This window comes from Vulpes vulpes, chromosome 4, assembly GCF_048418805.1.
Source record: "Vulpes vulpes isolate BD-2025 chromosome 4, VulVul3, whole genome shotgun sequence".
NCBI lineage: Eukaryota > Metazoa > Chordata > Mammalia > Carnivora > Canidae > Vulpes > Vulpes vulpes.
The window spans coordinates 83151133-83163951 of NC_132783.1; the positions used below are offsets into that span (position 1 = coordinate 83151133).

The 12819-nt window shown below is 36.7% G+C and overlaps 1 protein-coding gene across 2 annotated transcripts in view; it reads left to right on the plus strand.

Moving 5' to 3' along the window:
• Nucleotides 1–12412, plus strand: part of MCU (mitochondrial calcium uniporter) — a 197749-nt gene extending 185337 nt beyond the window's left edge. Inside the window, exons 5-8 of one of the 2 annotated variants that reach the window (XM_026004316.2) lie at nt 1070–1230; nt 2899–3102; nt 8774–8890; nt 10443–12412. In XM_026004316.2, coding sequence (XP_025860101.1) covers nt 1070–1230; nt 2899–3102; nt 8774–8890; nt 10443–10520 — 560 coding nt within the window. In that variant the 3' untranslated portion in view covers nt 10521–12412. The remainder of the gene's footprint in view (nt 1–1069; nt 1231–2898; nt 3103–8773; nt 8891–10442) is intronic. The other variant, XM_026004325.2, reaches the window with a different exon arrangement.
• The last annotated feature ends 407 nt before the right edge of the window (nt 12413–12819 follow it).

A 12819-nucleotide genomic window follows, 5' to 3' on the forward strand; every position in this document is an offset into this window, starting at 1 on the left:
CATTAAATCAGCACACATTTATTGAAGTGTGCAAGATGCTCTACTAGGTGCTATATCCTGTTTTACTTTATCAGCTCTTCTCTAATCCAATTTGCTACCCTTATTTGAATTTTTCATTGATTGCATTTCTGTGATAACTGTACTAAAGGATATCCTTGAAGAAAGTTTAAATACATAACTAATTCTGACTATGGCTTATTTTTGTTTAGGTGAGGGCTGACCTTATGCTGTATGTAACAAAATGTCTCATTTAAGGCTAATAAGGTTTTAAAACAAAAGTTTTCTTTCTTGTGTTTTTTGTTTTTATTCTTTTGACAGCTGAGATCAGCAGATTTTTTATTAGATTCTCAAAACATAATTTTTAGATTTCTGGAAACACATGCTACTCACAGAAAAGGGTATTGAATCAAAGAATTTAATGTTTTACCCTTTAAATCATTGTTCTTAACTTCATGCCCTCTAAAACATGATATTGAGGTCCAAACAGCTATATCCTGTGTCTTTTCCCAACAGGAATAAATTAAAGTTGGTATGCTAGGGGAAAGGTTTATGGAGCTAATAGTTTTAGGATAATTGTATTTTTATTTATACTTTTGTATTTGCAAATTTGAAATCCTGTGTATTTTTTTCCTTAGGTGTTAAACAGGAGGAATATCACCAATTAATATGGCAAGACCACAGATAAATTATAGATAAGCATTTTGATAAGCATGACAATTAGATACATTCTGAACCTTTCTGCTTGTTTTTAACATATTGCCTAAAATTTTGTTTTTATCCTATGAAGATTATTACTATTGTAACCTTATTTGTAGTATTTTGACTTCTAAGAATATAAAGGTATATGTTGGCTTCAAAATTTTCAGGTTGCCTAAATATGAATTGACTTTCTAGGATTTGTAGATACCTTTTTCTTAAAAAGCAACTATCACTCTCCTTCAGTTGAACTGATGGTGGCATCCCTGTAGCAAATGAATCTGTCTTATTTTTATTATTGTCTAACAGACTTGGGAATAGTAATGTTCCATCTAAGGCAAACATTTAAAAAAATGTAACCCCTTTTTTTCAGACCTCTTAAGCCATGAAAATGCAGCAACACTGAATGATGTAAAGACACTTGTCCAGCAGCTGTATACTACACTGTGCATCGAGCAGCACCAGTTAAACAAGGAAAGGGAGCTTATTGAAAGATTAGAGGATCTCAAAGAACAACTGGCTCCCCTGGAAAAGGTGCCAATTCAAATCACAGACTTTCCTCTTCAACAGTAATTTTCTAAAGCATATATGTTTGCTTTCTCCCCCCTCGATCATTTTTGGTAATTGAGTTGTGTCAATCAAATTGATCCTTTAGTTTTGGGAGCTAAACTATAAAAAAATTTCAGTCAAAGCTAAGAAAAAACTTTAAAAGGAATAGTTTTGAGTCTTCATAATGGCATATAATTTTGAGCTCTAAATGTCTCCCCTTAACCAGATTTACCATCTTTGAAACAAAAATTGAAAAAATTACTGAGAAAAGTGGTGGGTGTAGTGAATAATGATTTTGGCCAGGGATCAATATTATATGGAATATTATGCAGCTGTTAAAAATGATTATATAGCCCTAATACAAGAATATGCATGTTATTTTATGAAAAGTAAATTATAAAACAGTGTGCACATTAGTGTATACTATGATACGATTTTTTAAATTTTTTATTTATTTATGATAGTCACACAGAGAGAGAGAGAGAGAGAGAGAGAGAGGCAGAGACACAGGCAGAGGGAGAAGCAGGCTCCATGCACCGGGAGCCCGATGTGGGATTCGATCCCGGGTCTCCAGGATCGCACCCTGGGCCAAAGGCAGGTGCCAAACCGCTGCGCCACCCAGGGATCCCTATGATATGATTTTTAAATGTGTTGTGCATATAGCTATGCATATTTATATATATGTATATGTAAACCACAGGAAAAATGTCAAAAGGAATGTATTCCAAAATGGTAATGGAGTGGTAGGATGATGATTTATTTTTCTTTTTTACATTTTTCTAGATGTTTTATAGTAAGTGTGTCATTCTTATTTTTCAATGATGCAGATATTTTCATTTTCAGAAATTAGACTATCAGAGATTACCAAAGGGAACAAATACTCTTAATATTGTGCTTTTTCTCATTTCCTTAAAAATAATGAACATGTATCTCAAGGTTGTTCTCATTAAATTTAAGACCATTAGAAATGTGATAAATTAAACTTGAACTGTTACAAAGGAGAATGAGATTTAAATTTGATATTTTCAGAATATAAGGAAAGCTTTTTTTAATGTACCAGCTATAACAAAATAATTATCATCCTTTATTGAATACTTATTCTGTGCCAGGAATTGTGCAAGTATTTTATCTATGTTCCATTATTTAGTCCTCAGAACAACTCTGTAATGACACTGATGATGATATACAGATTGGGGCCTGGGCACAGGCATTCTGAATACAAAGTCCATGCTCTGACTCACTGTGCTGTTCTGCCCCAGCAGACCTCTTGAGTAAAGAATGATGATAAATTAAATCTTGTATACTACAGTAAGAGAACACTGGCATGTTTTCATATCTCGCCCTCAAAGAAGATAATTATGTAGTTGGATGAAGAGTTGTTGACTCTAACATATTCCCATAGTTTCACTATATTTTTATCTACTTCTAGGGTGAAACATAAAACATAAGTATCCTAAGAAAATTGTTACTCCTATAAAATACTCAGTAAAAACTACAGATGCTATCTAGAAAGACAATCTGCGTTTAATAGAATAGAGGCTAATATGTCTTGATTATGAGCCATATTTCTTCAGTGAATGTAGAACAGTTTAAATTTTTAATTTGTTCTATGTTAAAATGCCTTATGGTTGATTGATCATGTGTGCCCTGTAGGTACGAATTGAGATTAGCAGAAAAGCTGAGAAGAGGACCACTTTGGTGCTATGGGGTGGACTTGCCTACATGGCCACACAGTTTGGCATTTTGGCCCGGCTTACCTGGTGGGAATATTCCTGGGACATCATGGAGCCAGTCACCTACTTTATCACTTACGGAAGTGCCATGGCGATGTATGCATATTTTGTAATGACACGCCAGGTAAGAATTCCTCTTCAAGTAACTTTATGAGATGCTAATGAAGTTTTGGTGTCAAAGTAGTTCTCTTTTCTTTCATATTCTTTCTAAGGCCAGTTCCCTTTAAGTACTCACTTTTATCCTACACACACACACACACACACACACACACACACACGTACCTGCATGATAATTGTGTATTAGCCCCTATTCTAGGTGCTAAAAGATAGGGAGGTAAATCATGGCTACTGACTTCATGAACCTCACAGATTATAAAATGAGCCATATAAACCATTAAATTCAGGAAAAAATTCACACTAAGTTATAGGATAAAAGGGCAAAGGAGAATGATCAGCTACAGGATAGCTTATTCAGCCAGTTGGCCTGGCTTTTTGTGTACTATGTAGTTAATTTGAAAGTTGGATAGGGTAGTCTCAAGCTTTCTGTTTTTATTGAATTTTTGGAATGGAAAGTTGGTGATCAGATATTTAAACTCAACTCTATGCTATCTCTAAGTATCTTAAGAGTATAGGTAGGCTTCTTTGTTACTGTTTTTACTTCCTGGAAGATAGGTGAAAATTAGGTATCTAATCACTTTATGTGCCTGTCCTATTCTCTAGGAGGCAAGACTCACTTATTAAATATCAGTATCTAGAAATAATTTTTGTTGCCAGTGTTATTTTTATAATAGCTTGAAAATCCCTGTGTCACTTTAGAAAGTATGAAGAACTTATTATTACTTATTTTTATCTGTGTGATACCAACACAGATCCAACCTTCCTTGATAAAAAAAACATTTGCGATGAATGATGATACATGAGAAACCTTTTCTCTATTCTTAGGTATCAAAAGAAAGTTGAGAATGGCTTCTCTTATATTTTTATATGGCTGCTATTGAACATAGGCATTTTGTGTCTGTTGTTGTTAGAACACTGGTCATAGGCCTATTTCTGGGTGAGAAAATGAAAGCTCAAGAATGTTATTTAACCTTTCTGGGCCTCCCAAATTTGTTTAGTAGAAAAGAGAGATGATAAACTGTTCATGTCCTGCCATCATTTGCCCAGAGTATCCATCACCAAGTCCCATGTCTGGCTCATACTCATTACTCTGTGTAAACAGAATTAAACAACCAGATTAGTCATGTCTAATCACAGCTCTGGACTTGGCTTTGCTGTCTGTCTGTCTTTTTTTCTTTCCTTCTCTCTCTCCTCTCTTCCCTGTTCCTGTTCCTTATATACACACCCCTTTAGTAGGTTCTTTTTATCTATTGATTGAAGTCCAAACTCCCTAGCCTGATATTCATAACTGGTTGCTCTCTGTCTTCTCCAAAGGTGTGTCAATTCCCACAGTGTACTTACCATGTGTTCTAAACAAATCAAATTATATTCTTAACTCCCCCAAATGCCCTGAGTTTTCTACCATTTCATTCCTTCTCATCATTCTGTCAGCTGGGAAAGTTCTCCCTGTTCATCTCTACCTGTTATATTTCAAGGTTTCTTAATGCTTATCTTTCATAAACCTTTGGCTAGTTCCCTACAGCCAACTTTGAATGGTCCTTCTGAATTCCTGTAGCACATTGTGCCTCTCATTTCACGTATCCTATGCTATCTTGCATTATATTTATTCACATATAATTTCTTCACCCCTCTACTAGACTTAATGTCTTATGAGGTGAGGCATTCAGTTTTTTCTATTTCTGTTTCCCTTAGTTACTATTAATCCATTACCTGTCATCATCAATCATGAATAATTCAGTATTTACTTCTGCTTCTTGTATGGCATACTGGGCAATCAGACCAATCCTCCCATTAGGAAAAGTTAGAATAGTTAGACAAAACATAAAATACATCTGCCATAGGCACTAGAGAGCTTATAAGATAGCAAAAATTACCATGCAAGGACCTGAAGAAAAGGAAGGTGAACTTGATGTTGGGTGTGCTTATTTCCCTGGGGATTTATGCTGACAAAACAGGGTAAGACTGAGAAACCAAGAAGCTGAGCCATACTTGATAGTCTAGAAGAACCCAAACCATAGAGTTGGCTTTGGTTTGGAACCTCTAATGGCTACCATTGTAGAATAAGGATGAACCTGTTGTAGGTTCTCTCTGAACCGTAGCCCATATTCGTTTGTCTAAGTCCTTCAAATTAGACTAAGATATTCCTAGAAGAGTGGTAATCCCAAAGTGGTAGTGCTCATAGATTCCAGGCAGAAGCAAACAGAAGTCATCCCTGGAAGAAGAAGAAAAGGAAGGAAAAAAAAAAAAAGATTGGAAAGAAGGAAAACTGACGTTATTCAAAGATTTTGTACCTAAAAAAATACAAAGCCATGTACATATAATTGGTTAGAATCTGTGAGTTTCACAAGGTTACTAGATACTAGGTCAACATACATAAATCGATTGCATATCTGTATACCAGCAACAAACAATTATAAAATGAGAATTTAAAAGACGCAACTTAAAATGACTTTTAAATAATCTATAAGTAAATCATGCAAAATATATCTAAAAGTAAATCGTACAAGACCTCTGTGTTGAAAAACATAAAATTTAAGGAAACTTCATAAGTAGAATAAGCATGTTCATAGACTGGAAAAGTAAATATTAAAATATGTCAGTTGTATCCAAATTGATCTGTTTCAGTGCAATCCCAGTCAAAATTCCAACAATTTTGGAGATGGGGGAGGGGAAAAGATTTGAATAAGCTGCTTCTAGAATTTCTATGAAAATGTAAAAGCCAGTAAACCCTTGAGGAAAACTAGGTTTTCCTAGTTTTGGAAAACTACAAGACATGGACGACTATAGCTTTATTTATAATGCTACAGTAATTAAGAAAATGACACAAAGGCAAATAGTCCAATGGAATAGATGAGAGAATGTGGAAACAGATCTGGTATAAATGAACTTTTGATTTTAAAAAGATAGTGCTGCAAGGAAAGGAGAATCTTCTTCTATGAATGGTGCTAGGACAATTGAATATCCATATTAAAACAAAAGTGAAACGATCCCATCTTTGCACACCCGTAATTAACAAAAATTAATTCCAGATGGATTATAGATCAAAATATGAAAGGTAGGGGATCCCTGGGTGGCTCAGCAGTTTGGCACCTGCCTTTGGCCCAGGGCATGATCCTGGAATCTCGGGATCGAGTCCTGCGTCGGGCTCCCTGCATGGAGCCTGCTTCTCCCTCCTCCTGTGTCTCTGCCTCTCTGTCTCTCTGTCTCTCTGTCTCTCTGTCTCTCTCTCTCTCTCTATCATGAATAAGTAAATAAATCTTTAAAAAATAAATAAATATGAAAGGTAATAAAATAAAGCTTCTAGGAGAGGGCTCCTGGCTGGCTCAGTAGGTAGAGCATGCAACTCTTGATCTCAAGGTTGTAAGTTCAAGCCCTACATTGAGTGTGGAGAATACTTAAAAATAAAATTTAAAAAAAGAAAAAAGAAAATAAGAATGATAAATTCTACTATATTAAAATTAAGAACTTCTGGGGGCACCTGGGTGGCTCAGTCAGTTAAATGTCTGCCTTTGGCTCAGGCCATGATCTCTGAGTCCTGGGATCAAGACTCACATCAGGCTTCCTGCTCAGCAGGGAGTCTGCTTCTCTCCCTCTCCATCTGCCCCCACCCCACTGCTTGTTTCTCTCTCTCTCTCTCTCTCTGTCTCTCTCTCTCAAATAAATAAATAGACTCTTTAAAAAAAATTAAGAACTTCTGTTTATTAAAGAACACCATTAAAAGAGCTAACAGGCTGGGAGGAGATATTTGTAGTACATATATCCAACAGAGGATCCATAACCAGAGTATATTAACACTTCCCCGAGTGGGAGTCCCAGCAAGAGGCAGAGCCAGCTGATTGACACCCTGCAGCACCAAGTGAAGTCTCTACAGCAGCAGGTGGCTGACACTGACAGCACCAAAAGATGATTGCGATTTATCGGACACACCTTCTGAGTGCTGCACAGGATCACATGGACGAAGATGTGCAGGCGGCCTTACTCCACATCATACAGATGAGGCAGGGGCTCGTGTGCTAGCGGGAAGTGCTGACTGGCTGGTGTGTGCTTTGGCTGATGGTGCCAAGCATTCCCCTTGCAACTCCATGGGCTTTCTGGGCCTTGTGCTAGTATAATTGAAATAAAATATATTTTGTTTCATCAAAAAAAAAAAAAAAAAGCCTGTAAATCAGTAAGAAAAAGAGACAACCCAATAGAAAAAGATGACAAGAGATTTGAATAAGCACATCTAAACAAGGAAATTCAAATGGCCAGTAATATATGAAACAAAAAGGCCTCAGCCTTATGAGTGATCAGGAAAATTCTATATATCTCCAAGAGAAATGAAAACATGTTCACAGAAAAACTTGTACAAGTATATTCATAACAGCATTATTCATAACAGTCAAATTGGAACAACCCAAATGTCTATCAGTTTATTAATGGATAAATAAAATGTTGCATATCCATTCAATGAAATATTACTTTGCAACAAAAAGAAATGAAGTACCAATATATACTGCAAATGGATGAACCTTGAAAGAAGGCAACCATGAAGGGCTGCATGTTATATGATTCCATTTATATGAAACGTCCAGAATAGACAAATCCATAGAGACATTCCCTGGAATTGGAGATGTTGAGGGAGGTGGGACGTGACTATTAGAGTACAGGATTTTTGGGGGGGAAAATGAAGATTTTCTAGAATTGATTGTACTGATGGTTATGCAACTTCCTGAATACACTAAAAACCATTGAACATTGTGCTTTAAATAGGTGTATTGTGTGGTATGTGATTTATATCTTAGTAAAGCTGTTTTTGAAAAGTGAGGTGGTACTTCTGCACACACACCAGAATGGCTAAAAAATTTTTTTAACTGGCAATACTAACTATTGGCAAGGACATGGAATGATGGCAGCTCTCATAGACTGCTGATGGGAGTATAACTGGTACCACCATTTGGAAACCTGTTTGATGTCACTTCTTAATTTGAACACAGGCATACCTTATGATGATCTAGTATCTCCACTTATAGGTATACATCCAACAGAAGAGATAAGCCCCAAAATGTTTTTGGCAGTATTATTTATAATAGCAGAGCCTGAAACAACCCAAAACTCTATCATTAGTAAAATGGATAAATAAATTGTGATGTAGTCATACAGTAGAATTTAACATAGCAATGGAAGTGGACTCAAAAGTATGAATATCACAAACATTGAGCAGAAGTACAATACCTACTGTCTGACTCCATTTTTATAAAATTAAAAAAAAAAAACAGATAAAATTAAGCCATAGAGTGCAAGGGGATGCATGCTTAATTGGAAAGTTGTAAAGAATGCAAGAAAATAGTTACCATAAAAGGCAAGATAGTGATGAGTTTTGGGAGGAAGGAAAGATTAATAATTGGGAAGAAGCAGGAAGATGCCTACCTGGTTGTTGGCAGTATTAGATTTTCTTTATCTGATGATGATTAACTTGTTTGTTATAAGATGATTCATTGTGATGTGCATTTTTGTTGTGTGTACTCTTACATGTATGTTTCACAATAAAAAAATAAAATATTTAATACAGCACACATATCTGTATATATTTTATATGTGTGCACATGTATCGAACCTAATCAACAGTTAGTAAGTGTTCATTTTGTAAAGATAGTGTTCTAAGAACTAGTAATTTAATTTCTCCTTTATTTTTGTAGGAATATGTTTATCCAGAAGCCAGAGACAGACAATACTTATTATTTTTCCATAAAGGAGCCAAAAAGTCACGTTTTGACCTAGAGAAATATAATCAACTCAAGGATGCAATTGCTCAGGTAAGTTTTCCCCAAAAATAAAAATAAATTCCAGCTCCATTTTATATGGTATGATATTATAATAATAATTCTTTTTATTATACTATTATTATTACTATTATCCATAACCATAGTGCTTTGATGGATAAACTCTGAAAAGGATCCCACCCATCTCTTCCTATATTAATTATTCCTCAGTTAATAAAAATGTCTATTTTAGCATGGACACCTCGTTGTAAAGTTTTAGAACACAAGCAGGTGAAAAGGTGATGGGTCTCACATAGCATATTGAAATTTGTGGAGCTTTTTTTACCTTTTTTCTTTATGTTTCTCTAAAGAGGTCTATTTTAATTTTTCTCTCTTTTTAAAAATCTTTTTTATAACAATTTCCAAAGATGTCACACCTAACATGTGTGGTAGCAATGGGGCAAAAATAAAATCCAGGTAAGAGAGACCAATGGAAATGTTTGCCAGACACAAGTCACGGTTTATTGAATAGAAGATGCTATTTTTAAAAAGACTGATGTATTTCATTTTTCATAATAGTTACATCTTTCAAATTTCTGTGTTGCTTCCTTTTGATATCTTTGATTTTGGTGTGTAAGTCTTCATTCTTCTTCTCTGTAGTCTAACGTGACTTCAGAGATTTTTTAAAAGTCTCTAGAAGCTCTTCCATCCTCTGTAATATTTGGTTGTTCTTCTCTGCCCCTTATTGGTGATGGGGCTGTACTTTGAATAGGCTTAGTCTGTCTTCCTGCCTTGGCCCAAGTGGACTTGTGTCTACTGTTGCCCTGTGTGATGGTTCTCAACTAGAGAGAATGCATCAGATTATCTCTGGAGCTGTTAACAATACAGATGCTTCAGCCCTGCCCTAAGCCTAATAATCCAGCTGCACAGGGGTGAGGTCCCAGCCCGAGTGAATTTTGAAAGTGCCACTGTTGTCAGCACATCCCTGTTTTTAAAATCACTACACGAAAAACTTACCTACTGGAGAAACAACTAAAGTCTTGAGCAACATAAAGTAAAGCTCTGGATCAGGTTAAGGTCTGTGAAAGGACTTTTCTCTTGAGAAATGCCATCAGGGGATATCAGATGCTCTCCACATTCTTGAGCCTCTAAGTCCTGCCCTATGGACAGCACAGCCTCTTGTGGAGGCTCTGTTGACAGCTGAAACTGCCAGCACAGACTTCATTCTGGTCCCCATTTGCTGTCCTCTGCCTTTATTTTTTTTTTTTTAAGATTTTATTTATTTACTCATGAGAGATGTAGAGAGGCAGAGACACAGGCAGAGGGAGAAGCAGGCTCCATGCAGGGAGCCCGACGTGGGACTCAATCCCTGGTCTTCAGGATCATGCCCTGGGCCAAAGGCAGACACTCAACCGCTGAGCCACCTGGACTGCCCTGTCCTCTGCCTTTAAAGCCCGTTGTTTCTGAGGCACTCTTATTTTGAGAGTAGTTGAGATGATTTCTGTGATTCACAGTGATGCAGAAAAGACAATTTCCTTTTCTCAAGAGAAGTAATATCATTGAAAGCTTCACTAGCCAGTTTTTCTCACCTTTGTTTCTATTTTAGGCAGAAATGGACCTTAAGAGACTGAGAGACCCATTACAAGTACATCTGCCCCTTCGACAAATTGGTGAAAAAGATTGATCTGCAAAGAGCCTCTGAATCCTGGCAGAAAGAACACCTGTTTAGAACTATTGCCTTTTTAATTAAAGTATTGCAGGTGGAAGCTGGGAGCCATGTCGGGGTAGAGGGTTTTTACCTTTAATTAAAAAACAATAACAAAAAGGATCTGAGGGAAGAAGGGAATGTTAAAATCTAAGGATCAGGCTTTGTGGAACATAAGCTCAAAGGGCTTAGTGAATATTGTCTTAATCAAGCATCTTAGTTTCTGGATGAAAATGATGCATTATATAGTTGAGAGATTCATAGGGAGAAAAGGATGCTGGGGTGTTCCTTTCTTGTATCTTCTTTGCAGGGTCAGCAAAACAGTAACACACCAGCACCCAACTCAGCTCTAATTTTTTTTTAATTTAACTTTTCTTATTTTTGACATAGGAGTAAATAAATATATCAGAAAAGCAAATCCTCAAGATATGTGGGTGGCAAACAAAATCTGAGCCCATGTCATTAACATTTATCTTAAATTGGACCCAGTCTCTGCCAAGTTACCAGGAATCTCTCCTATTTGTGCCCCATTTCTGACCACCCACTCCTGTTGGTTACAGTAATTTTATCCATATGATAGTTGGAACCAACTTAAGACTGTTTGATAATTGACACTTTGGATTACCCCATAATACCTCTTAAATGTCTGTAATATTCCAGTGCTCTGGATCAGTATCTAGGAATCATTGGCAACACTGCATGAGGTTGTTTTGTTTTGTTTTGTTTTTTACTAATTAATCTTTAAGAGGAGGCAAAACTTCCCTCCTTTATATAACTGTCCTACTGAGATGTCCCCTCTCCCTCCATAACTCAAATCAGAGGAGGGTGTTCAGCTGTATTACCAAATCAGGAAGATGTTAAGGTTTACAAATTGGCTAAAAATCATGGCTCTCTAGCCATTTCAAACCAGAGTAATTTCACTGCTGTTGATCTGCTTGTGTGACAGCATTCCAGCTCCCCAGATGGCGCTGCCTTGTCTGGAGACTTTGTTAATCTTGAAGGACACACACTTCCACACTGTTTGTGAGCCACCCCCCGCCCCACCTCCACCACTTCAATAGTTGTAAATCAAGTGTGTGGATCTCAAAGGGTGCAATTTATCTTTATACAGGAATACATTTCTATGGCTTCCTTCAGCCTACCCTCTTCACCCTATTTTTTCTTATCTTAAATTGAGAGAAGGAAGAATTAATCTTATACTCTATCAAAATATTTTCTACCATATTTCCAGATGACATCTGCACTTGAAGAGTCAAAGGAATCTGTCTAATATCCTGTTTTTAACTACTGTGGGGGCAGGATGGAAAGGATGATGAGGCTTGCCACACAGCCAATTGGCTTTTTCTTTCACATGATTCACCCCTCCTCATTGTGGCAAGGAGGTTCTTTCTCATTTTCTTCCTCCTTTGGGATCATTGTGTATGAAAAGAAACACTTTCGATGACAACCCAGACTCCAGGTGCCTTGCAGAGGTTGAAGGCCAGCCAGGACCGCTGCCGCTGCTGCTGCTCCTGCCGCCACCCCTTCCACTGGCATGATGGAATGAAAGGATGCATGTCGCCCCTTCCTTCCAGTACCCCCCCGCCCCGGTCGTTCAACCCCTTCCCTCATTTATTTTTGTTAAGTTATATGAATTATTTTTAAGTCACTTATCCTGTTTGTGTGCAGCGTTTTTAAGAAGAAACAGCACAGTGTAATGTACAAGCAAATCCTTTCAGGGTGTGTGGGAGGCAAGGGAGGGAAGATGTGGAGAAAAGTCCTTTAAACAAATAGCAAAATATTGAACATGTGTAAAATCCTGTATCATTTATGAAATATGTATAAAAAGCAATGTACCTTCTGGAACAATAAATACTTATTCAATTTTTGAATTAGAGCATCTTATTCTTTAAAGCAAAACCAAAAAAAAAAAAAAGCCAACAAGAGCAAGAAAATTTACTTTCCTGTGATTCTAGGTGGAAAACTGTTTACTTTTAAAATTAATTCTTATAGAAATACCATTTTGAAATTAAAGTTGGTTCCTAGAGCTTGTATTTTAAAAATAGGCATTTCATTAATGCTTCCTAAATCTAAGATGGTCAGTATTTTCCTAATTTTTCAGAGCCACCAGAGGTTAAGTGACTTCTACAGCTAAAATTAAGCCACTGGCAGTACTGAGACTTGTATCCTGATTAATAGGGAGTTTTTCCATTATATCAGACCACCAGATTGCCTAATGTGGTCTCCTGGACTTCAGAATGTTGTTCAAGAATGAACCAAGAGAGATGCCTGGGTGGCT